Genomic DNA, 27,192 nt, shown 5'->3' with positions numbered 1-27,192 from the left:
GGACCTGTGCTAGCACGTCTCATCACTACAGTTCGCAGTGGTCCCACCTCGATTCCAATCGCTATCTTCGCCGCGTCGCTTGGAGCGCAGCCGCTTATGCAACTGGTCCGTGCTTCATGTCGTTTTGACCCGACTATAGAATGGATTTAAAAAAAAACATCTGCAAATAATACCTAAAATTTTGGTTCTTATGGTGATCATTGTTTGCTATATATTATATGATCAACCTGAAGGACGGAGCAATCGCGTAATAGGCGCGCGGTGGAACGGTGCTTGGGATCGAGGGGACCTTCGCTAGCACCACTTATCAATGCAGTAGTAGTGGAGCTGGTGATGGTCCCACATCGATCGCAACCGCTCGCTTTCGCCGCGCCGCTTCGAACGCAGCTGCACTTAGTTTTAGGTCGTTTTTACTCGACTACCTGTCCACTCAACGAGTTTTTAATCCAGGTGATTGTAATTGAACTAACGCGTAGAGTTCGTGTGTGAGCTTCAAGAAGGAGGGTCCCATCGTGCACATGTCCACTGTGGATTCGTCGGGTGCAGAACGAAACGCACAAATGGAGAGGATTGAGATGATTGAGAGCATTTCTCACTCCAAACATCACCCAAGTCACGTCCATTCCTTGGTGTCAGAACCTACGGATAGTAACGGTCCCTCCAAACATCCAGTTATTCCTGCGATGAAACAGGAATATTTTTGATTGTGGGATTTTCAGAAACAATTTTAACATCTTGAATATTTACGCTTTTTTGGTTCATAATTAAAAAAAGAAAAACAAGACAAAAAATTTAGCTTTTTCTAAATACATTTGATATATTTGAGAAGTGCTCTTTTTCTAACTTGTTCTTTCTTTCTCGTTCTCTCTCCGATTCTCTTCTGCTTCACTCCTGCCGATTTTTTTATTTCTGCATTTATCTCCTCTTGAACAACACCCTCTTTAACCTTGCAGCTCCTGTAAAAAAAAAAAACAACTTCTGTGTGATTCCGCTGGAGAAAGGTAAATAATATAAAAGTAATATTTAAACCCGATAACTTTTATAGTTCTATGAGATCTTCTGTTAACGAAAAATCTACAGTTTCTGACTTTTTTTTCGGCATATGAGTTCCAGTTACCATTTTTATTAAGTTATGTTTTGTTTCTTTTTTTTTGCTTTGCTGATAGAGTGAACATTTTCTAATTTCCCAGTAGGAATTAGCGTCAAGATGCGCTGAAAGTGCATAATTATGAAGGTTCAGTCCTAGTTCAGGAAATTTCTTTGGAAAATTTCCATGAGAAATGTTCAAAAATGATATCTATGACATGTGGACACGGTACTGAAAACTACACAGATTCGTACAAGGATTGTCCGAATCGAGAAATATGGAACTGTGGAATTTTTCATTTGTTTTCTTTTTTCAAAAGGCGGCTTGTCCGACATACATCGATCCTTTTATTTTCTCCTTTTCTTCCATCAATGTAACTCAGGACTCAGGATATGTACTAATGTATTTTTTATTATGAATTTTGCAAACAAATATTTTTTAAACATAATATAAAATCCCTTATCACATATGGTCAATTATAGTCACGAAAAAAGTTGTTTATTTAAGAAAGAAATAGAATCTTCAGGACAACAAATTCCTAATGTTTTCACATGGATATCGTGTCCGCGTAACATCGTGCGAATCGAACGGGGCAGCATCGTAATGGCGATCGTAATGACCTCCTTGAAGCAGATACTGTTACAACATCAAAGCCCGTACCGAATACAGCAAATACGCACAATTAGCAGTTGTGTGGTCTCGATCCCAGGTGCAGATTTTGAAGTTTGAAAAAAAAAAACGCCTGGAATAATACTAATAGTTAATAGGGAATTATTTAAGAAAAGCATAAAAGTAAGGAAAAGAAGTTGGAAATCTCTTACAGCCACAAAAACTTACTGGTTACTAAAGAAATTTTTGAATTTAAGAGAAATAGCAGGAAAAGAAAGAAAAAAAGGAAAAATATGACTTCAGATCGAGAAGTCGAATAATGAGTTCCACAAAAATTTTCAAAACATGGTTAATTTGAGAGTAGATCAAACACAGGAATATTAAACTCTGACTTATTTGAATCGAAGTCGAATTTTTCGAAGAACCGAAAGATCGAGAAAGTCTGAAATCGAACCAACCGCCGTATTTGTTAGCTGAGAAATAATCTGAATATATCTATAAATAGAATAGATAATAAAAAATACATATAAATAAAATATATATAATAAAACACAATACATATAACATATGAATATACTTAAGTAGTCAAGGTGACTCTGAACCACAGTACTGCTACAAAAAAAACCTTCAACCTCACTTCAACCATCGAAAAAATATTTTTTTATTTTTTTATTTGTTCTTTTCCTCCTCATACCTTCATAGGAATGAAACTTGAATGTAGCAGTGAAAGAATTAATTCAATATAGTTGCGAAAGTTATGAAAACAATGAAACGAGTCGTCGTACAGTACTCCAAATTTCCTAAAACTAACATTTTTTCAATATTTTTCTCTAATTTTACAATTTGTAAAATGTTGATTAGGCAATTTATTGCTGCTTTTTTCAAACGTTATCAATCATGACGGCTAGACTATCGGCAAACCTGACAGTTTCCACAATGGTTTTGGAGATACGTACTGGAAGATACATTCTAGCGTACTGGAAGATACATTCTTTCTTCTGCATTCTAGCGAGCATATTCCTTTAAATTCTGGATAATTTTCAAAGCTGTCTTCGATTCTTTTCTTGCGTTTTTGAGAAAAATATGGAATTTGTTGCGTTTTTTCCGTTCCTGTTACAGTTTCACTGAATAAATGTAAATAAACAAAAAACTAAAATCACTAAATAATCCAAAAATAAATAGATAAAGTGAATAAATCCAAATAATACTATGCATAATCCAAATAATCAATAATCTGATGATAATATCTAAATGGTGTCCTCAGAATGCGCGTTCGTTCGATCGTTTGTTCGAGGCCGTCCTAGTGCCAGCCAAGCCTTTCATCCCTCCGGAGTCGATAAATTGGTGCCAGACTTTTCTGGAAGGATGAAAACACAACGCTACTCCCCGTAAGTGATTGTAAGGCCTTAGACACGTTCGTAAACCTTAAATGATCCTGAATTAAAGTGAACGCATAGTGGCTCATCCGTGTAGGGATTTATCAATTTGAGTTGTGCACTTTATCCACTTTAACGTCCTTAATTTTTCATAAGAACCTTTTCCATAAGAAATGGTAGGTCACGCCTATGAAGTATGTAGTGCACAATGGATTTTCTCAATTAATTTAATTATAATTTTATTTGTAACATTATATTTATTTTTAATAATTTAATTATTTTAGTATTATAAATTAACTATTTTGGATTGACTACGAATTATTTTTTTAAAAATCGAATCAGTGATTGACGCGCTCGAACCAGCAGCCGAAGATCCACGTGAACGTAGCCGATCTTTTTGAAACCGTTTCGGCTACGATTCGAATCTGCGCGCGCGGTTCTCGTTGAAGCGCTTAAGTGCCTGAACTGACCCGCTCGACAAACACACCACTGTGATTATCCGTGGCTCTGATTGCGCAACGCAACGTTTGGCCCCGCCTCGTTCATTCCTATGCTCACCACACGGTGCGTTCAAACTTGACCTCTGCTGACCCCTATGGCGGCGGTCGCGATTAGGGTGGTCCGAACACACACGCACACACGCCACCAATTGTTGCATCGGCTGCGCCATACGCGCACGGGTGGTACCATGTTTTTTCTTTGTTTGTGTTTACCCTTTTGGTTTTTTTTTCACGCTAAGTCTATAATTTTGCAGATCTGGCTGACATGATCAAAGAAAAATACTTGCGACCACTCGGGATAAGATCGTTTTCAGAAGAATAAATTTTTAAAAGTTGTCAGATTTGCAAAATTATAGACTCACCGACCAAAAGGATTTTAAACGACGTAACGACGTAAATACGAACAAAGAAAACTTGAACTTGGTTTACGAACTTGGTTTAAATTACTAGACTTTAAAAATTCATTCTCTTGAAAACTTTTTTATCCCGGCTGGTACCAAGTATTTTTCTTTGTTTGTATTTACGTAGTGGTTTATTGTAATTTCGCTCGCTTTTAAGATCTCTTTGGTCGCTGAGTCTATAATGTTGCAAATCTGACAGTTTTTAAAAATTCATTCTCCTGAAAACGCTTTTATACCGGGTGGTGCGAAATATTTTTCTTTGTTTGTATTTACCTAGTGACTTTTTCACGTTGACTCTATAATTTTGCAAACCTGAGAGCTCCCAAAAAAAAATCATGGAAACATTCTTATCCTGAAACCTTAATAATCAATAATCGGCGTAGAATTGGATACTAAAGGCTCGGTAGTCGTAAATTCGCGGCCCTACTGGTTCTTTTCGTTGAATCTATGATTTTGTAGATCTGACAGCTCCCCAAAAAATTCTCCTGAAAACGCTCTCCTGAATTCTCTACCCTAAAAGATCAATATTTGGCTTATAATTTAGTGCTAAAACATCAAAAAAGGATATTTAGGGCAATTTTTCAAAAAAAAAAACCGATTATTTCTGTATAGCAGATCAGACGTTTTGACGTCCTGAAAGTGATGTATGCGAATTTGTGCGATCTCAAATTTAGGCCATATTTGCTCAGGCACTCAAATTTGAGGACATTAGTGCGTATTGAAATTTTCAGTCCCTCTCTCTCTACATATTTTTCTAGCAAAAAAAAATATCCTTTGAGCGGTTGAAAATTTTTCAGATCCTTGCTTTCGGTAACAATTAGTGGTCTCTGTAGATCAAATTAATTAGTTTCAAAGCGTATAAGAAGAGAATTTTTCTAAGACTTCTTATTAATCTTTTCTTTCGACTAATCTGCTCTGAAAAAACACAAGAAATCCAGAAATTCTTGGTAACGAATACTCAAATCTTTAGTTAGAGTATTCAAGCATATTGAAACATATTTTTAAAAAGTTTAGAAATAATTTTCAATTTAATTTTTTTAAATTTTTTTTCAAGACATCGAGACAACAGAGTTCGCCAATTTCCTAATTTTTTTTCTGTTCTCGTATCCATATTTTAGTCTGTGCATTCTCAAGTTGACATGTTTCCAAAATTTTTTAATATTTCCACTTTTTCTTCTTCATTCGACATATTACTTTTTTTGCATTTTTTTCTGTTTTTCTTTAATTTTTTCTCAACCCATCGCATCGAACATCATGAATTCCCAATCGAGTAACGTGGTTCCTACGGCTGCAGGCAATCTCCTATTTCTTATATGTTTCTGTTTCTGATCTTTTCCTTTCTTCTAGATTCCTATGATGTTGGTTAAGAAAAAAAAACAGAAAAAAATGCAAAAAAGTAATTTGGCGAATGAAGAAGAAAAAGTGAAAATATCAATAAAGATTATAGCACTTTTTCAAAACCCTTTTCTCGATTATTCTCGAAACTAATATTTCCTGTATAAGAATTAGGACTTCATACAGTTTCCACTACTGTCGCTTCTTCTGTAGCACTTCTCATTCTTGTTTTTTATTGCTTCCAGCTATAGAGACACTATTTAACAGTTCTAAACTAATGATATTTCTCCTTCCTTTCCTGAATTCCTCTTCTTTTTGGTTCTGTTTTTTTTTTCCTTTATTTTTGAAGAGCTTATGTATAGTTCGATTTTAGGCACATCGCTCTAGAAGCTTGCATACATTATTTTGTCCGAATAGCTCCTAAGGCACATCGCCTCAGATCGAATTATCCGTAGGCTCTTTGAAGCTTTAGAGCTCACATTTCATCCTTAAAAAAGACTATTTTGTCGGAATTTACCGGGAATTATGCAAATTTCAGATGAGTTCCTCCACTTCGCCTGCTCCATCGATGTCATTTGATGAGAGACGTGACCGGGAGGAGGTATCCAGTACCTCATCCTCTCCGGCCACATCAATGTGCGCATATTCTGAAACCGAGCATCAACACGACATGGGCATATCCGCATTTCGTAGCGTTAGCGGAATCCCCGTAACAATGCAACAACGATTACTTGCAATGCTTCAGAACGAGATCCCACAACCATTTGCGTAGGTCCCACTCGTTTTATGGATTCGATTCAATTCTACTCGGCCAGATTTCTCTTTTTTTTCAGTTCTACTCATGATGAACCTTGTATAACAACGACTACAGATCATGATTCGTCTTCGAAGCGATCTGAAAAAGATGTAAATGGATATTTTTTTTTTGTTTCAGGAACACTAGAGCTCCGAGAAAATATAGTTTTTCTTTAAATCAAATCAAATCAGATCAAAGCAAATCTCAAACCAGAATCGATTTGAATTTTGCAAAACAATTTTTGACGTCCAGAGGCCTTAAATTCCTTTAGATACACAACGAAGAAAAGATTTTTTTTTTTGCGTTTTTTGTTCCTTTACCTTTTCGAAACTCCAGTAGATGACATGCCCGAAATGTAGCTCTTCCAGTTTTATTCAGAAAAAATAAACAGAGATATTCTAAAGATGGACGCTGTAAAAATAATATTCATTTACAATTGCATATAAAAAATAATATTAATTCACAATTCTATATAAAGCATATTTATATATTTCACTTCCATTATAGATTCATTATTCTTTATATATTTCACTTTCATTATATAAACACATTATATATTATTACAAAACAATAGTTTAAAAAAGTCAAATTCCTTAAAAAAATCTCTACATTATAATAATATGTGAATAATATCAAAATTATATAAAATCGATGTATAAAATCAGTAATAAACAGTTGCGTTGAAATTAGCATAAACGACACTGTTTCAACTTAAATTTCTTTATTTTACTATTCGCTTAATTTCCTTCTACTTTTTATTTTATTTTTTCAAAATTTCTCTTTATTTTTCCTATTTCTTCAATTTAAATAGAATAAGAATCCAACAAATTTATTATATATTTGCTAGTTTTTATTTTCTCTCCTACAGGCTGGTTATTTGGAGCGAAGGCGCAAAAACAATGATTCTGCAAGGCGATCACGAGAGGTCAGAAGACAGCGGGAGATTTCTAATCGACAACAGGTTGAAGTATGTATTAATGTAAACACATGCACGTCGAGTGATTATTTGAAATATTTGTGGGGAAAAAAATGTGCTGTACATTTTACAATACAGTACAACAGTCACGAAACACTAAACTTTAAGATAGATAGCTTGAAGGCACGAAATAAATAAATAAATAAACAAATATTTAAGTGGTAGGGAGGTCGCTAGTTGCTTTTTGAAATCATCCATTGCGATGCAAATCGTAATATTGGACTAAATATGTAGGATGAGTGCTAAAAACAGAATTAAATTGAAAGAAATTTGTACTTAATTGCGGTTGAATGAATTTAAATTTTTTAAAGTTTTTAAAAAACAAATTTTTAGTTGATGAGCGGATCTCAAATTAGGAAAAAAATCCACATGAGAGAATTTCTCCTTTTCGAAAGCATTTCCTATTAGCTAATCCATAAAATTGGTGAGTTAGGGCGAGCGACAGAGAAGACAGAGTGTGCGTACATTGACAGCCGTGTGTCGCGTGTACCCGGTTGAACCGCACTCGCATTCATCGCCATTGTGGGTCCTAATTAATGGATTTGCTTCCTCTGGATATTTTTCACGTAATTTAAAACAATTTCATTGATAATTGATCAAATGAAATGCTAAATGTAAAAAAAAAACTGCAAATTTCTCTGGATGTATGTAAATATGTTCACTCGAACCATAAAACCTTTCTATCTATTTTCAAAATTTTATTTTCTTTTTTCTTAAATATTTCCTACGATGATTCTATTTTTTGTGGATAAGTAATATCCTTCGAAGATTATTTTTTCCACTAATTAATTAATTTATAACGCTGGGTAGCGTGCAAAAAAAAAGAGGTGGCAAGGAAAAATTCAAAACTAATATACTAATCCATAATGAGAGGACAGAAAAAGAAAACTACAAGCAAGAATTGAAATTGATCTCAAGAAAATTTCCCATGCTAATTTTTCTGGCTCTCTTGTCGCCTGCGTCCACTAGATACTCGGGAATGAGATTGCAGTAGTTCCTGGGCTAGAGGATTTTGTGGGGCATCCATATTTCTGATTTTTAATCCGAAAATCTTCACATTTTGATCTCTTGCCAAGATTAGCAATTGATTTCGATGTCGATGTTCCCATACCTCATCGGTTCTTGCAAAATATCAAGTAACCATTCAAAACTTCATTCATTTTCCATTTAAAATTCATTCAAATTTTTTAATTTTCAAATTTCATTCATTTTCTATCATTTAAAATCGAAAAATTGAGTTAAATTAGAAAAACCTGTACAGTTGGCTTTTTTGAAACTCCTCTCGGTTATTGAACATTTAGAGTTGTTCATCTTGAAACTCGGTCGCTTAGAAGGTTTTTAGGATCTAATGTTCATAAGATACTTGAAAGAACATTCTAATTTAATTGAAGACTCCACAGAATTTTAAAATTTAAATTCTAACCAAATTAATCTCTAATTTCAGATATTGGAGAAGGAAAACGTGCAGTTACGCGCACAAATCGCTTTGCTGCGATTGGAAGTGAGCCAACTTTCACTTGTGCTTCTCGCTGAAGGAACGAAACCTTTGTCATAGTTTTGTATAAACATTTTATTTCCCCTGAAATCTGTTGCCTTTTTCCTACAAAGAAAATTGACTGTACTGTTTTTCCTAGGAAAAATAAATAAATGGAGTTGTGAAGGGAAAAAAACTCATAACTGAAACATACTTGAATATTAAATGCAAATACTATTAAATACTTAAATATTGAATACTGCTAATACTATATATTATACTACTATGCCACATGTTATATATAATATTATACGATTAATAATATTCAGTTGAGCATTTAATTTATTTTTATTCCTATTTTAAGTTTTAAAGTTAAATAGAAGTAAAAGTAAATTTAAAAAATCCTGAACAGTGAACTTAAAAATTAAAATCACTGATCAGAGCTTTCGTTGTTCGACGAAAAGCTACTCCTCCACACGATAATTTTAACCCTGAAATGATTTTGATTCAGAATTCAGCGCAGCTGTTCGGGTCATTGCATGCAGTCTTTTCATAACTGTATTGTCTCCATTCATCATCTGTCTTCGCCCACTATTTCAATAGGCATTGTGTTAAGGAGTCCTGGATTAGTGAAGTCACTGTTGCGGAACGAATAAACGAGCACTGGCCCCCTTGACCCCAACGTACAATTGCGCAACAATCGCTCGCAGCAAGTCAACACCAACCGTGATACGAACGTCAAAAAATTCTGGTGGACACCGTTGCGTCCAGTCCGATTCCCGTTAGAGGGATAAGTATGATGGAAATAGTATTCCCATCATTTGCAGTAATATTTATTTATTTATTTATTTATTTATTTATTTATTTATTTATTTATTTATTACGCTCAAAAGCGTGCCGAGAGTAAGAGGCAAGAAATGAATACAAATAAACAATAGAAAATCCAGCAATGAGAAGAGTAGAATGAGAATAAGCAAGGATAAGTCACATTATTACTGGTAATATTATTATTATTATTATTTTACTATTAATTAATTTTTTTCGAATTAATTATATATGTTTGAATTTTCTAAATTCATTTTTATTTCTATTTTAATTTTTAAAGTTAAATAGAAGTAAAAACTAATTAAAAAATTTAAACACACATATATGTAAAAACATTATCGTTACTATTTTACTATTAAATAATTTTTTGAATTAATTATATATATGTTTTAATTTTTAGTTTATTTTTACTTCTATTTTAAGTGTTATATGTAAATTTATTAAATATAAAGGGTGTAGCGCAATAGGTAAGAGGTTCTGTTGTGACTGCACAATCGATCCAAAGTTCGAATCCGCACTAGTGCCAGCCAAGCCAAGGCCAGCCCCCGCAAGTCATTGTAGGGGCTGCACATGCATTCATAAACTTCAAACGATTCTGAATTGAAATTGAACCGTTGGCCGCATACCTATGGGGATCGATCGATCAACGCTCCAATAACTTTATCCTTCATCCTCTATTTCGATGGATTCGATTCGACATTGAAAACTGTTATAAAGTGGAGAATGGATAAAGTGTCTGGAGTTAATCATTCCCGCTTGGGATGCGCCCCCACGCTCACTTCAATTCAGAATCGTTTGAGGTTCACGAACGTGTAACTGGCTGAACAATCACTTGCGGGGGTGGGGGAGAGTTGCCGATGTGTCAAGTCAGTGTTTTTATCCTCCCACGCAAGTCTGGTACCAACTTATCGATCCCGAAGCTGCACCGTCGTGATCTTAACGGAACCTCCGCGTGATAGAATCGCTCCGCTAATACTAATTCGGATACGACCCGCATATGACCCCGTAGATCAAAACCCGCAAAGGCCTGGATACAGAGCCAGCTCGTTGGACACGGCTATGCACTCTTCCTTTCTATTCATTTTTGCACCAATTACGTGTAACCAAAACGCCTCCAAAGTTCAACGAACCATAATTTTGGATTCTTATGATAGGATCGTGGCAGCTATGCAGAAACGAGCTTACTACTCGTACACATTTTATTATTTCCTTAAGTATATCTAAACTGCAAGCATAACTCAATCTTGGAGCAGAAAAAAACAGAGTTTTGCCCCCTAAACCGTCACATTTGTTAGTATTGAGGTTTACTGTTAAAACACACAAAAAAAAATTTATTCCTGAATCCTTATTCCAACGATGCCAGCGCTGATTGCTAGCACAAACTTCCGAATAAAAATAGAATAAGTGTAAGTATATCCATGACAAAATAATGATACAAAGCTATTAAATCTCATTCACAGAATTTGGTGTGCGGTTAATATCCGTAGTCTGAGGCGGGGATTTGTAAGAAACAGAGCTCATCACTGTTCGGTCGTCCATGGATCTGTCATTCGGCTTAACAAAATCCACTTGTGCTACCTAGAGAGAAATGTATACCACAGGTTATCTTCTTTTCATGGATGAAACCGCACCTTCTCATCTGATTCCTCAATACCTGTAGTTCGCATGGTTTGACAGCTGTCGGAACATCCTCGGAGTAAATCCGTTTGAGTGATAGCTAGGCCATCATCTTGTGAGAAGGCAAATCCATCTGTAACAGACCGTAGAAACAGAAAATAATTCAGTTATTTCAAACATCACTCAGAAGAACGAGAACTCACATCTATTGGTTTCCAATCCTCCAAATGTTTTAAGACCGACAATATCACACATTTTAAATATTGGCTGATAGAGAAGATTGAAATTAGGCCCACGAAATCCTTCTTGCCATAACATCGCATCTTGCATGTCAGCACGTAAAGCACGACGAAACCTTAAGATTCGTCATCTCAAGCGGAGATGTTGGATAAAAATACAACTAGTATAAAAGCATCTAGAAATCTACACAAGTTTCAAACATTGATTCAGGTATTTTTTATACGAAGTCATAAGTAGGTTCCTCATCGAGAGGCCACTATCGGCCACAGGCACTGATTCCTCGTTAAAGGTGGACCAATTCCAGTCCTCATCGGTTAACGGGGTGGCAGCGTTGGTGGTAACAAAAAATTTCGAGGAAAAGGCAAACGAGCAATTCCTCTTTTTTCATTATATGATGTGACACGGTGTCGCAAAACTATGAAAACGGCTTGAAGCGTCTATTCGACACTAACTCTCCGAAAACAAAAACTTAACAAAAACAAAAACAACAAAAAAAAACTATGGTAAAGGTCAAAAGAATATACACTAAGAAATAAGAGAAATAAATAACGGTAAAATAAATAAAAAATATTTATTCTTCAAATCGTGTTCCTCAGGTTGGTAACTACAAGATGACCGTTGTGTCGAGCTGTGGAATGGCCAAGTAAAAACAGCATTGTACCGTCTAGCCAGGGTGCGCGTGATTCTAGTAGTACAGTGACCAGACGATGCTTTGTCATTTACGTAAACTTTTAATAACATTAATAAAAAAATTCTTCCCTAATCTAAATACCCTACTGAAAAAAACGTGACTTACACTTTTAAGGCAAGATCTGGTACCATTGTAGCCACAATAACAAGAGCAACAACAAGAACCAATGGCCCAAGAGGAAGCATATAAAGCATTCCTCCAACATGTCGTGGAAGAATTGGAATGTACTGGAAGAGAGTTCTTTTAAGGCAATTTCTGGATGTCTTGTTACGTTCTTAAAAGGCAAACCAACCAAAGAGAAATATGTGTTGAAAATGATAGAAAACGCCAACAATCCTATTGAAAGTAAACCAGTACCCAAAGAGAACTACAAGTTGGAATCCGATTAGAATTTGAAAAATAAACAAATATAGGAATTTCTCACAACTACGAAACAAAGCTTCATGACAAAAAAAAAAAAAAAGTTGAAGAAACTACCACTCACCACTGTTATCGCATTTGTCTCGAGTAGTGCTTTGATATTTGCAACACTGACAAGGCACCAGTAGATGAACATCCCGAATACCCACAATGAACTGTCCGCACCATACGAAGAGTGCAAAGGGGCTAAAATGCAACTATGCATGGAGAACACATGACATTATTTACTATTTATCCTATTATTTATCATCTATTTATCATTTATCGCACTATTTATCACGTAATATCATCTCATATTCATATGCATCTTATTAACTGTGCAGTTCTATCCGTCCACATTTGTAAGACTCCTAGTCTCAGAAGTAAGAGAGGCACAGGATCACGATATCCGTCACATGTTTCCGATACACATCGATTATCCGGATATCAAGGATAAGCAATGGATATTTTGAACAGCTTACAGCCCAACACATAATTTTCTCTTCGGAGGGAAATTCTGGTTTTTCTCACTTTTTTAGTTCTATTCATCGTTTCCGATTCAAATGTTTGTCTGTTTCCCAGAATTAGTACTCGAAATGTGTCGCCAATATATAGCGTGCTACAACTTGACACGATCCTAGATGACTCCTACTTCAGTCCAGCCTTCTACCTTACCCTGTACACCAATACTGTATTCTTTAAAATCCACCATCACCCCACGAATCTGCCGTGGTATGGATTTTCGTTGGAGTATACCTATATCGGGTCGTGGATTATGAATACAAGGATGGTTCCGCTCATCTCTCCCTGCATCACTGTAAACAGACGGCTTAGGAATGCGGTTTCTTGCGATTCGTCGAAAATCCATTCGGACGCCTCGATAGGCATTTCGTTTCATTCGACGAATCCTAGACGGGGGCGGGACGCAAGGGTGGCGCGTTGCAATAGAGGGCGTCGTAAGGAACTTCCGACGCATTCCTAAGTCGTCTGTTTACAGTAATGCAGGGAGAGATGAGCGGAACGAACCCTATACTCATAATCTACGATCCAACATAGGTATACTCCAACAAAAATCCATACCACGCCAGATTCGTGGGGTAATGCCTTTAAAATCGGTTTCTGATCAAGGATACAGAACTTACCTCCAACATTCCAATAATTTATATTTATAACAGCAATAATTAAAGCTTGAATAACTGCACAAAGGCACCAACGAAACTGACTCTGTATTATTTGGTAATTAAATACTTCAATTAGTCAAAAAAAATAACTGACGCTACGTACCCAGTTGCTTAACGAATTCTGATAGTATGGATAAATTTGTGGATACTTCAACAAGATAGCAATAGGAGCTGGTCTATCGAGTATACCCATGACTAGTGCAGGAAAGCTACAAGCATAGGTCATTCATAAGAAATGAATAGGTTCTCGAGGTAGATCTGCACTTACATCCACAAAAATAAAATAAAATAAAATAAAATGACAATCTCTCTCTATCTCTTCATTCACATATGAAAGAATGTGTGAGAATTAGCTCCAACTTAACTCAATTCTAACAACCGCTGGTCCGCTAACATCACGGTTCTACGGTTATCAGGACCCTGGAGAGACGATGACGCCGAAACATTAGCCATTAGAATAAAGATCGATAACAATCTTGGTTCTACCCGAGTAATACACGATGTAAGAGAATGTATCAACGTTAGCTTACGAAAAGTTGTTTCATTTGGAATCATAAAGAAAATTATTCAAGTTAAAATATGATTTCCTTTCATTTTGTTTGCAACATAAAATTAAGGCACCTCCTTTTTCTTATTTCTTTCCAATTAGTCGTTTCCACGTTATACCCACTCACTTCTCTCTAAGGGATTTAACATCCCATGCATGATCTTTCATTAATTTTGAAAAAAAAAACTAAGGAGGAGTACTTGTAACTTTCTTTCCACTTCAATTTCTCCTACCAGATGACGATTATGGCACTTTCTGGATTCTGGAAGTCATGTCCCGAGAATTACTAATGGAAATTGCAATGCTGTTGACAGTGTTGTTCGACAAGGACTGACGACGAGAAATGTACACTTAAAACCTTCGAAGGCTTCTAACTGACTGTGATTCAAGTAAGAATATATGTCATTTCAAGGCAGAGCTTGGTTACTCGTCCTCATTGATGCCCCTCCGAATATTAATCCTGCTTAACTCTGCCTACATTTTAGACATGATGTTAAATTTAAATCACTAAGCTGTTACGAGTTATTATAGCAGAAATTAAATAAATTTCCTTCTAAATACTGTACAATACTTCCTTTGTGGCAATGTTGGAGCTATTTTTAAAAGTTTAATTATAGCTGCAGCAACAGTCGAAAATAAAGTTAAAGGATAAAGTTTCTGGCGTTAATCAATCCGCTTGGGATGCGCCCCCACGTTTACTTCAATTCAGAATCGTTTAAGGTTTACGAACGTGTGCGAAACTGGCCTATACAATGACTTGCGGTGGCTAGCCGATGTGTCAAGTCAGTGTTTTTATTCTCCCAGACAAGTCTGGCACCAAATTATCGACCCCGGAGGGGTGAAAGGCTTGGTGAGCAGTAGGGCGGATTCGAACCTCCGATCGATATTGCAGGAAGCGGAACCTCTAACCGCTACACCACACCCGCTCAGTAGTCGAAAATAGTAGAAGAAACAGCAAAATAGTAAAATACCTTGTAAAGAACATGTTGTAGTATAGTATAGTCCATTCATCGGCTATTGTTTGCACACTTTGTCCATTAAGCCATGTAAACGAACTCTAAAAGTGACCAACTCTTCGTAATTTGATCAAGTCGGCAAATTTCAGGATCTTTTGGCAAGCTTTCATGAGAACGAGGTATAGATATACTTCATATAATAATAATAATGTATCCATACTTGAATGACAATAAGGATATTGCTGACTTACTAGCACTATGGTTTCCAGAATATTTTTGTACAAAGAAAACAATATACACTTTGATGTTCTGAACAAAGACAATGTTCCATGCACAAAAAGAAGTCGATCCAAATGATGGAACTGTAAAATTATAATTTATTGGATTTCCTCAGAAAAATTCAAGAATCTCTAGCACCTGTGTGATGGTGTAATCAGATGCCAATGCTGCTTGCATGCCCTCTTGTCCTGAGATACCTATTCCAACGTCCGCTTCCTGGAGCATCGCTACATCATTCGCTCCATCACCTATTGCCAGCACTGCTCCGCTTACGTTCCCCTTCACAAGCCTGGTGACAGCAGCCTAACGCAAATTATTTACAAAAGAGGTACAAATGACACGAAAACACACTGTACACATAAAATTCACAATGTACGCATGGTAAAAAAATAAAGATTTCAGAAATACGTGATTAAAAACTCGAAATGTCGCAAACATACTTTTTGGATAGGTGTACATCGACAGCATATCACAGATGAGCAACATAGAGCAAGTTGAAGGAAGCTATCTCTCTCACGTTCTTTGTCAAGGATATGGTCTAAGCACTGAAACAGCCAGGATCAGAGAGTTATTCGCCGAAGGAGTTCCCTACCGTAGCGTCCACAATAAGGGAAATGTGTTGATCGCGACGAGCTAGGCCTTTTTTGCCGAGCATCCGCAGATACTCTTCTGAAGTTTGTAGGATCACATTGCCGCAGGGTGACTTTCAGATGTATACAAGTACGACTCACTAAGTTGCTTTTTTGTCTCGTTTTCAGTGTTAGATGACAGCACCATCATCGGAGCCCGAACAGATAGTAAACGGCATGAGTTGCCTGCAATTAAAAGCAAATCGCTCCTATTATTCGTCAGGATGACGAACGTTGTGGAAAAGTACGAGTTTTTTTTTAGAGGGAAACGAGAAATGATAGTAATCTTCACTTTAAACTGATACTCAAACATTAAAGACTTTTATTTACCTAAATTGGCGGATGCATGATGAAAAACATGTGAAGAAAAACTACGAAAATCACCGATATTTACGGCGGTTTCCAATTTATCGCCAGTAAGAACCCATACACGTATACCGGCTGAGAGTAAACGTGCCACAGTTTCTGGAACATTCTTCTGTAGTCGATCTTCAATTGCTGATACTCCTATTAATGTAAGGTTCTGCAATGAAAACTCATCTATTCCTACTTGCTGAGAAGAAATTTACTATTATACGATCAACATACCTTCTCAATTTCTTCAGCGAGCTTCGCAAGTTTATCTTTCCTTCCTGTCACATCATTCATAGCTATACGGTACGATTTATACCATTCTTCAAAAATTTTCTTGTCAATGTTTCTCACTGCGAAACAAAGTGTTCGATAGCCTAAAAAATAAGGTAAAAAAAGCAAAAGAAAAAAGAAAAGAGAATGTTCAACTTCTACACAAACCAGTAAAACGAACCGCCAATAGCAAATTGCTGCAGATGACCGGATGTTCTTTTCATTTCTTTCTGCGATACTTTGTGCAATCTCTCAAAGATTTTTTGGTCCTAAAAGCAAATGGCTAATCATACTTCAAAATACGTTTTTTCCTAACTATAACTCTCTTACAGCTCCTTTGATATAGAGTTTATATTGGCCATTCGGAGCTCTAACCACTACTGACATTCTTTTACGAATAGAATCAAATTCAAGTATTGCTGCTATGTCATAGGTTAGGATTTTCCCCCTCTGAAAAAATGTTGAGCAAACGAGTACAAAACACCACAATTTTCGAATTCGATTTTGTTCAAAGACTTTTGGAATAAAAAAAAATCTCTATCGCTAACCGCATTTATAACACATTTCCCTGGAGGTCGTTTTATAAAGACATATCCAGCATCAGCCGCTAGGTTCAGTAAAGCGTATTCATCTGAATAGAACTCATCTAGGAACAATTACACGAGTATGCACAAAGTTGGCTCCACAGTCATTCTGTTCAACTGGGTGACTTATATGTTATATATTTTGTCTTGAGAAAAAAAACAGATTCATTTTATTGTTGTTGGGCCCATCCGGTTCCCCTACATTCATACGTACAAATACAGTAATAAGCAGACTATAGTTCTTGTCACTTTCCTCACTTCATATACAGAAAATGGCATTAAAATAGGAGAGAATGAATATTCAACAAAAAAAAATCTGTATTCCAGAGTGTTCAGAAAAGTAGCGAAAACTTTGAGAAATACTGGATATTGCTCAAGAAATGATACATAGAGCTCACAACTTTTAGCTGTTACGACAAAATGCTCCTGAGGATGTTGAGCATGTCTTTCCTTATATTTTTATGCATTTATATTCTTTTTTTTTACATTCGAACCTTTTTATGTGGAACTATCAGAAGAATAAACTTGTATTTGCTTTTAAAGTGAAACTCCGACAAACACACTCTACTTCTACACTCTCACAAGATTATTTCGTATTTTTCACCAATCTTACCTAGCGAAATGTGATTTATCTTGAAAACAACAAAAACAAATACATACTTCTGTCACTACTACTTACCAAAAAAAAAAACACTGAAAAACTTTACTGAAAACAGAGCATACAAACAGTTTAGACATCACTACCTGGAGATGTTGCATGAAAAAGAGGTCGTCCATTGGAATTTGAGTTCTTATCCGGTGTGGCTGTATGACAGATGGCACACGCTGTCAGGAATTCACGTATTTGCCAAGAGTTTCTCTAGAATCACCTTCTTTATTTTTCAACTTTTAATCGAATTCCAAATTTCATTAAATCGACCATTTCATTGCTCATCATATGACCTATCAATTTCTTGGGAGAGAACTCCTTATCTCGTCTGTTTTTTCGGTTCGCGTACTTCACACCGGCTACTGAGCACATACGAAATCTCATACAATTTTGTGTAAGAGTACCAGTTTTGTCGGACATAACATATTTTACCTAAAACAGGTTGCAGGTAATATTCACAAATATGAACTTGTTTACAGCTAAACCTAGTCTTTTGCTCTCGAATCCTTAGAAAAATAACTAGGTTAAAGTCAGCTATCACCAGAAACTTTTTGTCTCCCAAATATGGATATGATTTTCCAGTTAAACTTTTAGAAATCGGTTGTTTCATGGGTGGTTTCTTCTTTCTTTCTTCTTTACGTTCCTTTCTTTACGGCTGATAGACGTTTGGAAATGTTCTTGAGTGTCTTCCATTACTTTTACTAGCATGCTCAGCGAAATTCCTTGGTTTCTTCTTGAATGAACTGCTTCACTTGATCCAAGGACCAAGGACAATGTTTGAAAACATCAGCCTCGAAGTAATCCCACAGAAGAAAAAGGTCAAAGGGACTTAAGTCCGGCGAGCGCAGCGACTATGGAACTACATTGCGCAAGGAGACCACTCGACTGAGGAACATCTGCAAAATTTATCTCTATTCTGCTGGAACCAAGAGTCTTCCAGGTAATGTTCTTTCTTCCGGTCTGGAACACTTTCATTAGCACGCAACCCGAACCCCTGGTAAACGCCCTCCTCGTAGCAGTCAAGACTCGCTATTTTTGAAAAAAATCCTCCAGTTCAAAGCTTTGGTGCTCATCCGACCGCGGAGTAGTCACGACTGAAAACTTTACTACCTAGTACCTAATAGAACAGACTTCTGACCTGCTTCGGGGAGGTCTATTCCCCTATTCCCCTTTAAGATCCATTCCCCTAGTCTTTCACCTTTTGCAGGAGACGAACGACCTGTGTGTCTGTTTACCAGTAATGAGAAGGAGAGTTTTTCTTGCAGAAAAATAAATTAGGTACGAAGTTCTTTTTCATTTTGTTTAGACTCCGACAAAATATATTTCACTTTCTTGTGCATCATGAGTATATGAGAATAACTAAACAAATAAATAAATAAACCTACGTTGCCCAATTCTGAGTTCAGCGAAAACATTTTCACATCTGGACCCTTCCCGTGCTCGTCAATCATCTTCTCGTCCTGAAAAATCCCATTTGTTAAAGGTAGTGCTCTAGTATTCAGAATACTCTATTGGTTTTTCTCTTTCCCGTGCTGATACGAAAATTGGATCATCAAAGCATCGCTGATCTACAAATATATCTCATTGCTTTACTTCCAATAATAAATAAATGCAAAATCTATGGAAGCAAAATAAAAAGAGGGTGCTAGCTGGCGCAGATTTTTGCGTAGATACCGTCCTTGTCATCTAAGAATGACCTGGACATATTAGTTGGACATTAGCGTTACTTCTGCCCTAACTTTCGTTTCTACTAGCCCCAAATTCTTCAAGATACGTTTGTATTCTTTGAAAAAACGATTGTATTCCCCTCTATTTGTATTTTTTGCACACAATAAGGTATCGTCTGTAACTTACTTTATGTATGAACATTCCTTGCATGATCTGTACCATTTCTAACGTGACATAGAGGGAAATCGGAATAAATCCGCTGAATAACACGAGACACTGAAGAGAGATTGACATGAGGGAATCTGAAAATAGTTTGGTGAGAAGAAATAGAACAGAATACATGGAAGCAGCGTTCACCTAAAGCCCATATAAAACAAAATTGAAGATGTTGGGATCTCCTAATAAATAGGTAGAGTTAGGGATATTGTTCACGAACGACTTATCCAGGAACGATGTGAGAAATTGCCTTGTTGCGCCGGATCCTCCTACGAAGCACCTAATAACGTGCCACGTCTGCGATAGCAGCGGGGAAACAACTTGTGGCAGACAGCCCATTGATTCTACGCTCAGATTCGACGCTTATCGCCGCCTCTCCGGATAATTATGAGAGTGAATCCTTTCTGGGTTTACTACTAACCCCCATTTAATCATCCAGAGATCCCAACACTCTCTAATTTGTGCCTTTCATCCAAAGAACTGCAAAGAGCTATCCTTTTCTATGCTAAGGAGTTTGCTAAAACATTTCCACAAGAGTTTTCAGTTTCTGTTAAACAATAACGATACTTGTGTACAGGCAACAAACATACCATCAAAATGATTGGTGAATTGTGATACAAGGAATGGGACCGGTTGAGATAGTCGCCCCAAAAGGGCATGTGCTAAGCATAACAATAGGACTATGCCAAATTGTGTGAGCATGACCGAGTTGGTGAGACTTGCAAGAAGAGAACTGCAAAAAAACATTACTTCGCAGAATTTCTCTGTCAGTAAACATATGTCCAGACAGTTGTTATGAAAACTGTATAAGAATGGCATAAGCGGCAGAAGACTTGATATGATATTTCTTATTTCATCAATTTACATCTAATTTTGTACCCTCAGGTGAACTTTTTGAAAAATAAAACACAAAAAAAATAATAACTCGAATAAAAGTTTTTGATTAAATCAAAAAAAAAACGTGCAAAAAACAAAAATGTCTCCGCACACTGATACTCTGCAGGCACAATTAAATTAAGTTACCTCTTAATAACTCGTTTGATATTGTTCTGTATCAGTTTCGTATCAGGTCCCGTGTACAGCACAATGCCGAATATATTATCCGTGTTCTTAAGACGAGCTCCTCGGAGAATTACGTGCGCATTAGCTAAATCGAAAAATTTTGAGCTGTCTTTATATATATTTTATTTATTTTAAATATATTGTACTCATAGATGCGATAGTCGAAGCGGGTGCTCTGACCCCTTCACTTGAGCTGCACCCCATGCGCTAAACCCCCTTCACCTGAGGAGGGTCCGGCTTCTTCCTATCGCACCTATCGCTCTACTCAAATATGTCAAACTCACATAGTCCAATGATGGTTGGAGAATCTTTCGCTGTTCCATTCCTTATACCTGCAATTTTACGCATTCTTTCCAATTAGTAGTAATGGTTTCAAAACATGGTTATGACTAAGCATGGGAACAGGACGCCGCGGGTTCAGAATCCCTCATATACTGTATCCTGTGTGACTACCAACAGTGTGTATAGCGTAAGCGTAAGCGGTTGCTGCGCGGTGGAGATAACGGTTTGGACCGAGGTGGGACTATCGCGAACTGCAGCGACCAATGGTGAAAGCAGTAGTCTGTCTTCGATCCTAACGGCTGCGCTCCATCGCGTCGAGCCCAGCCGCTCACGTAACTGCATAGTGCTTCACGTTGGTTTGACCCGACTACATCTTGATGGTCTTCAAATCTGCACTGCTCCGGTTAAGGAAGTTTTCCACGAGACGCAGGTTCTACGCAACCCTAAAGGTTCTGCACGCTTTTTTTAACAGGAAAGAACTTACAAAAAGCATGTTCTGAAAAAAGTAGTGGTCGAGTCACACCAAGTCAGATGATCTTTTAGTGGAATGCCCTAAACCCATCTTACTTTGTAAGTCTGAGCTTATGCTTCCGGTATCCTGTGGTGACAACAGAAGGGTTGACTTTCCGGTCATGTAACCTTGGAATTCGTAAATATTGCGATTCGGTGCGTCATAGTAGATTTCGGTTTCACTGCGCCAAAACTCCTGAATTTAACTCATTTGGAGTCGCATAATCCTGGATGAAATTGAAGAAGTTCGTAAGTATGTGTTCGTTTGTAATGAGCTATAAGTATCTGGGAAGTTTCTTTGCTCTTTGGAGGGTAGCCAAATCAAAACTACGCTGATGAGTTCGTCAATTCAAAAATCCATTAACACTTATCCCAGAATAGTTTGTCGAGAAGGAGTTAAGTAAATCTTGACGTGAATTTGTATCCTTGATATAGCACAACATAGTCACTAGAATAGTAACTGTACAAAACTTAGTTTCGATACAAAACGGATGAAAACGAAACTGGAGGATTTAGATCACATTCTCATATCTGAAGAAATTGCAGTTACAAAAACTTTGTCAAAACTGTACATCAATCGGTCGGTGTTCATGTGCAGAATAATTTTCTATGTAGAACGGCCATCCAGCCTTCCTCTTTTGATTAAGATTTTGATGTTCTCAAAAAATTTGAGCGAAAAACGTAAACGTTGAGTGTTGTGGTCGCCGACAATCTAAGTCAGGATGCTGTTATGACAACCGTAATAATGTTTTTTTCTTTTTTTTTTCGAGTCATTAATGGTAATATATTGATACCAATATTAGTAATTATTAGTTATTATTAGTGGCCAGTAATATAGATGACCTCCAAATAACCGAAAGAAAAGATATTATATTGCTGTTGAAATTCATGGTTGTTATCAACACAAGAGCTCTACTCTTCGTTAATTTCAATTATGATATAGTTGATACGATATGATTCAAGCAAATTTACAGTTCAACACATGCTACCGCCTAAATTTTTGATAAATCGACATATGATACTCTTCGCATAAGTTTATACAAGTATTCATCTTTTAGGTGGCTCAAATAAGTTCGAGAAGAACTAACATTCATGCTTTCTTCGCTGTTACGTAGTCTTGTAGGCGCTGCCTGTCTGACCTGAATTAGGCACATCGACAAACTGAGCCTAAACTTTTACTTGTTCTCAAACGACAGAACGATAAAAATGTGATACCTTCAAGCTGCTCTCTCCATCAAGATTTGCAGTCTCAACGTAAGCAACAGAACCTGGCTCAGATGTGGCGAGTATGAGACAATCAGCCGCCATTTGTTCGCCATTCCCCGCTCTGATTAGTTGCCCCACGTGAAGCTGAAAATATTACGGTGCTTCAACACAACACTTCAATTTCCATTCATTGTTGTTAGCATCTTCTTATAAAACAAGTACGCAAAAGTCTTATTCAAGTTCCTCTCTGGATTCTCTTTCCTGAAATCTATCACAAACCGGAAATTCAAAGCCTATGATAATTTACATATAGTCGGGTCAAAACGACATAAATAACGGTGCAGTTCCGTAGGCGGCTGCGCTTGAAGGGGTGCAGTCGAGCGAAGCAGTTAGGATCAAGACCGTTGCTGGTACCATTCTTCGCTACAGTTCGCTAAGGTCCCACCCCTTTTTTGGTAATTGCTTCACCCTTGAGTTCTCCAACCGAGTACCTTTATCGTATCCAAAGTTGTTTCACTGTGAAAATTTTCTATCTGTCGTGTATGGAGCTATAGCTTGGTCTATGTTGAGCATGAGAGGTGAACTACAAGATTCATTCAGAATTCAACCACAATTCCAACCGCTTTCTCCACCGCAACGCATAGAGCGCAGCCGCTTACGCAACTGCACCGCGCTTCATGTCGTTTTGACACTACTATATCCGCTAACTTTTCTATACGGAATTTTACTTGGTTCTGTAGAGATCTAAGAATCAGAAAATCCGTTCAAAACGGTGGTGTCACAGCGGAAACTCAACGACATCTGTCCATCGCTAGAATAGCAAGAGGTATTATCAGACGTAGGAGGTAGTAATCAAAATAACTGAATGCACAGAATTGAGGAGAATTCCGCGTCCGCGGTTGGATACCATCTAATACTACTACACTACTACAATCGATGCACACTGTCCTCATCATCTTCAATTACGGTAGAGTACAGCGGCAACCGACGGTGGATCGTACACAAATTATAGGCACCACCCTCAGAAAGATTCTTTGGTGAGCCTACTGTAGGTATAAGATAAGTACTTGCACATCAGCTTTTGAAAAAAATCTTAGTGAACTTTTTTATTAAGAGGTGTGAGAGTAAATAATATTACACCAAATACATTTTGAAACACCCCAAACGCAGCACAAAACCGTTTGCTCTGTTTCAATAGACCCTACAGCCTTCCTGTTCAGTTATATCTAATAATTTTGCAACCTCAGCCAGAAGGCACTGTTATCAAGGATTTACGTAACAAAACAATGTACATGAACTGGATCGAGTATAAAATTCCATATGCAAATACTGAACAGAAGAAAGATTCTGACTAGGGAAAAGGATAATGCTAAAGAAGACATTCTTCGATTTTTCGAGTTTTCACGCAAAGATCTTCACAGATTACGTTAGTGGGGATAAAGAATACACCTCGTTATCACTGAACAAAAGCAACAGAGCTGCCTGAACACTCACTTGACACCACGGCACTGTTTTCCATCCTTCATTCGTATGTGCATAGCATTTTTGATAGTTCACTTTTCGATCCCTTACTCGTCGTCGCTGAAATTTGCTTGATTGTTTTCCAAAAGTTCATAACTCTAGTCAACTCTTATTAAAAATCTACCAAATCTTCGTAGATTTCTCGTATTGCCGAAGTTCCTATGATGAATGACAGCGGCACGACAGTAGCTTGTCGACCGAACGGTGAAAGTCCAGGGAGGAACTTAAAGTGAAAACTTCTTGAGATGAGCCGTAAATAAACAAAAAAAAAACTCGGATCTAAGACTTAATATTGTTATCCACTTAGCCACACATTGATATTTGTTGCATTAGCGCCTTAAGAAGGAATTCTATCAAAGATTTCTTTCGTCGCTTATTCATTATGGGTTTTCTTCTTGATATCGTGATAAGAACTGGCCAGGACAAAGCTAATGGATCACGGATGGTCCTATTTACGAGTCCAGGGTAAAGCGTCGTTGGTGGGGGGCACTCAGTGGCGCCCTTATTTCTCGAAGTAAATAATCAAATCGATCGGGGCGCTAAGGCGTAAGCACTAGTCCTAGAGGATCTATGACATGTAAGCTTAAGTTACTAAGAGAAAAAAATAAGTTAGAGCTTCGGGAAATAAGGGCGCCATTGAGTGCACCCCCACCCCCAACGACATTTTCCCCCAAGTTCTGTTCGTTCTTACATTATAGGTAATAACAATAACAACTAAGAAAGCTCAGAGAATCTCTACCGGTACCCAAAAGCACTAGCACAATTCAGAATGAACCGTATTACTTGACAATATGGGCGTATATTTCTCTTTATTATAAACAGCTTATTATGTGAACACGAGCCAATATTGACTACTCCAGATCGGAAGTCTAAATCTCCGCGTAAGCTGAAATCACGTATCGGCCACCAACCAAGCTCCGCAAGTATCTCCTTTAGAATGGTATGTTCGAATCAATAGAGTCAGTTTGCTCTAATCAATATCTTTTCACAGTCTTCTTATTATAGTCAATGACGGTTAGTCAGTTGGCTGTGTTCCAGGCATAGCTGGCAATGCTGTGAAGCCCTTGAAAACTTTTAGAAACTAAATAATTGAAAAGCGAGGTCCCACACCGCCAAATTTTATTTCAGTGGGTGGGTCATCAATCAGGTTTAACTCAGAGACAGTAAAGGTTCACTTTGAATAAACGTTACGTTATAAACGTTATAAACGTTACTTTGATTAGTGTTAAAAGCACCAAATTAAAGTTAAAAGTTGTTGTAATAGTAAGTAGTAAAAGTGTTACCTGTATAACGGATAGCACAAGAAAGAACAGATTTGCAATTTGTTTGAACTGTGCGAACAGAAATTTCGGCAAAAAGTTAACAACCGTATAGTAATTTGTTTGTACAATGTTCGAAGGTGGTGGTCTCTGACCGAGTTTTATCCTGAAATCAAAATTCGTTGTTATATTCGACAGAGTCCTGTAGGAATAATGCTTACTTTATATTTGGATCTTCGCTACGACTTTGTTGCATTATTTCTTGAGCACCGGCAATAGCATCTCCTTTTGCTGACTGTAATTACAGTTGGACGATTAAAATGGTAGTTACATAAAATATGATAGTGTAATTCGTACTCACAAGGCTTCGCCTCCATTTGTATAGGTGAAGTGGTAGCCAACTCATGACAACCGACTGCCTTAGATTGGTGTTAGTAGACGAAGTAGAGCTACTTCCTTTGATGGAATATCGGATAAGATGTGGTTGTGCCCAATCATTGAAATATCATCACTTTTGTCCTCATTCTTGCAGTATTTTGTCGGATCGTTTGTAAACAATCATCAACATCTTGCCAGCAGTGCAATATATGTCTTCGTGAAACTTCTGGGTTTGAATATTGTGTACAAATACATCCTAGGCGACCCAATCACTAGGGTATCCGAAAAACTTATATATAACTACTACCGGAAGTATTCAGCCTCGTGAACGCCACGCATCTGCCGCACCGTATGCCCTTTTCTCTGCTTGAGACACTCTCTTCCCCCCCCCCCCCCTTCTCTCTCCCCCAATCGAAGATGCACAGCGGTAATCCTATTTAACACATTCAGTCTCGACATCATTCCCCATAGTTATGTCAAAACGACGTGAGTCACGAGTGTAGTTGCGGTGCATTTGCGTACGCGCTCGAAACAGCCCGGTGGAGGTGGAGGCAGCAGTTGGAACCGAGTTGAAACCGTCCCAAACTGCAGCGATGGCTGGTGCCAACAAGTATTTCACCAGTCTCGTAGCCGCTACGCTGCACCGAAGCGCCTCGAAAGAAGCCGCCTACGGAATTGCTTACGTTCCTCATGTAGTTTTGACCCTACCCTACATGGGAGAGAATTCCAACGAGGGATCCACAATCGAACCAGGATCCCCTAAACGATATCATGCTTTCTGCGATGTTTTGTCCCCATCCATTCAAAAACTCACACACTTCATACTGGATTTTTCACCAGATGTTCTAGATTTCATGGGCAGGCGATATGCACACATTTGAATCCTAAATTTATTGGTTATTCTCGAACTTTATTAAACTGCGTTCTGAAAGCACGACGACCCGTAGACGGGAGCTGGTTCTTCCACCTCTTTCTATTATCTGAGCGGATCGATAGAAAGAAAAGAAGAAAGAGAAAAAAAGAGATTACAGGGAAGTTCATGATACCTTAAGGAACATAACTCAATCAGCAGTGCCACATAAACAAGATAGCGGCACAAAGTGCAACTCATCCGCTAAAATAACTAATCGATTTGAGATACACCAGGCGTAAAACAGCTAACGCTGACCTACGTTTCGTTTCTTTGTTTCAAATAACAACTGGTACTTATTCAAAACTGGAAATTGGAGACTATGGAGTTGATGGATCTAATAGTTAGAAAGTACAAATACTTCCGAACATTTTTAAACCTGGAGTTACTATTACCACACCCAAA

The 27,192-nt window shown here is 37.4% G+C and overlaps 2 protein-coding genes across 3 annotated transcripts; one reads left to right on the top strand and one right to left on the bottom strand.

Moving 5' to 3' along the window:
• Positions 1-5,846: 5,846 nt before the first annotated feature.
• On the top strand, positions 5,847-8,635 carry RB195_007836 (uncharacterized protein; the record flags this gene model as incomplete). Its single annotated transcript, XM_064181679.1, has 3 exons — positions 5,847-6,076; positions 6,142-6,214; positions 8,525-8,635. The coding sequence occupies 3 exons, from the start codon at positions 5,847-5,849 to the stop codon at positions 8,633-8,635; spliced, it is 414 nt and encodes a 137-aa protein (XP_064038451.1).
• Positions 8,636-10,822: 2,187 nt separating this feature from the next.
• RB195_007835 (uncharacterized protein) lies at positions 10,823-25,905 on the bottom strand (the record flags this gene model as incomplete). 2 transcript variants are annotated; one of them, XM_064181677.1, is made up of 34 exons in its annotated part: positions 10,823-10,957; positions 11,011-11,129; positions 11,200-11,351; positions 12,033-12,154; positions 12,220-12,294; positions 12,412-12,533; positions 13,469-13,550; positions 13,611-13,716; positions 15,026-15,111; positions 15,262-15,372; positions 15,428-15,592; positions 15,730-15,834; positions 15,882-15,958; positions 16,021-16,104; positions 16,303-16,441; positions 16,507-16,646; positions 16,724-16,811; positions 16,873-16,992; positions 17,091-17,173; positions 17,871-17,985; positions 18,046-18,207; positions 19,161-19,235; positions 19,630-19,745; positions 20,250-20,392; positions 20,683-20,806; positions 21,006-21,053; positions 21,571-21,709; positions 22,602-22,652; positions 22,729-22,863; positions 24,214-24,300; positions 24,365-24,463; positions 25,524-25,665; positions 25,721-25,794; positions 25,861-25,905. In XM_064181677.1, 34 exons carry the CDS (start codon positions 25,903-25,905, stop codon positions 10,823-10,825), a joined length of 3,666 nt encoding a protein of 1,221 aa, XP_064038449.1. The 2 variants fall into 2 exon arrangements, with proteins under 2 accessions (XP_064038449.1, XP_064038450.1); XM_064181678.1 differs by lacking the exon at positions 18,046-18,207.
• Positions 25,906-27,192: the final 1,287 nt, after the last annotated feature.

Source organism: Necator americanus, chromosome I, assembly GCF_031761385.1.
Source record: "Necator americanus strain Aroian chromosome I, whole genome shotgun sequence".
NCBI classification, from domain to species: Eukaryota; Metazoa; Nematoda; class Chromadorea; order Rhabditida; family Ancylostomatidae; genus Necator; species Necator americanus.
Note: the sequence above shows the minus strand (reverse complement) of the source record. Positions and strands in the feature narration are given on the sequence as shown.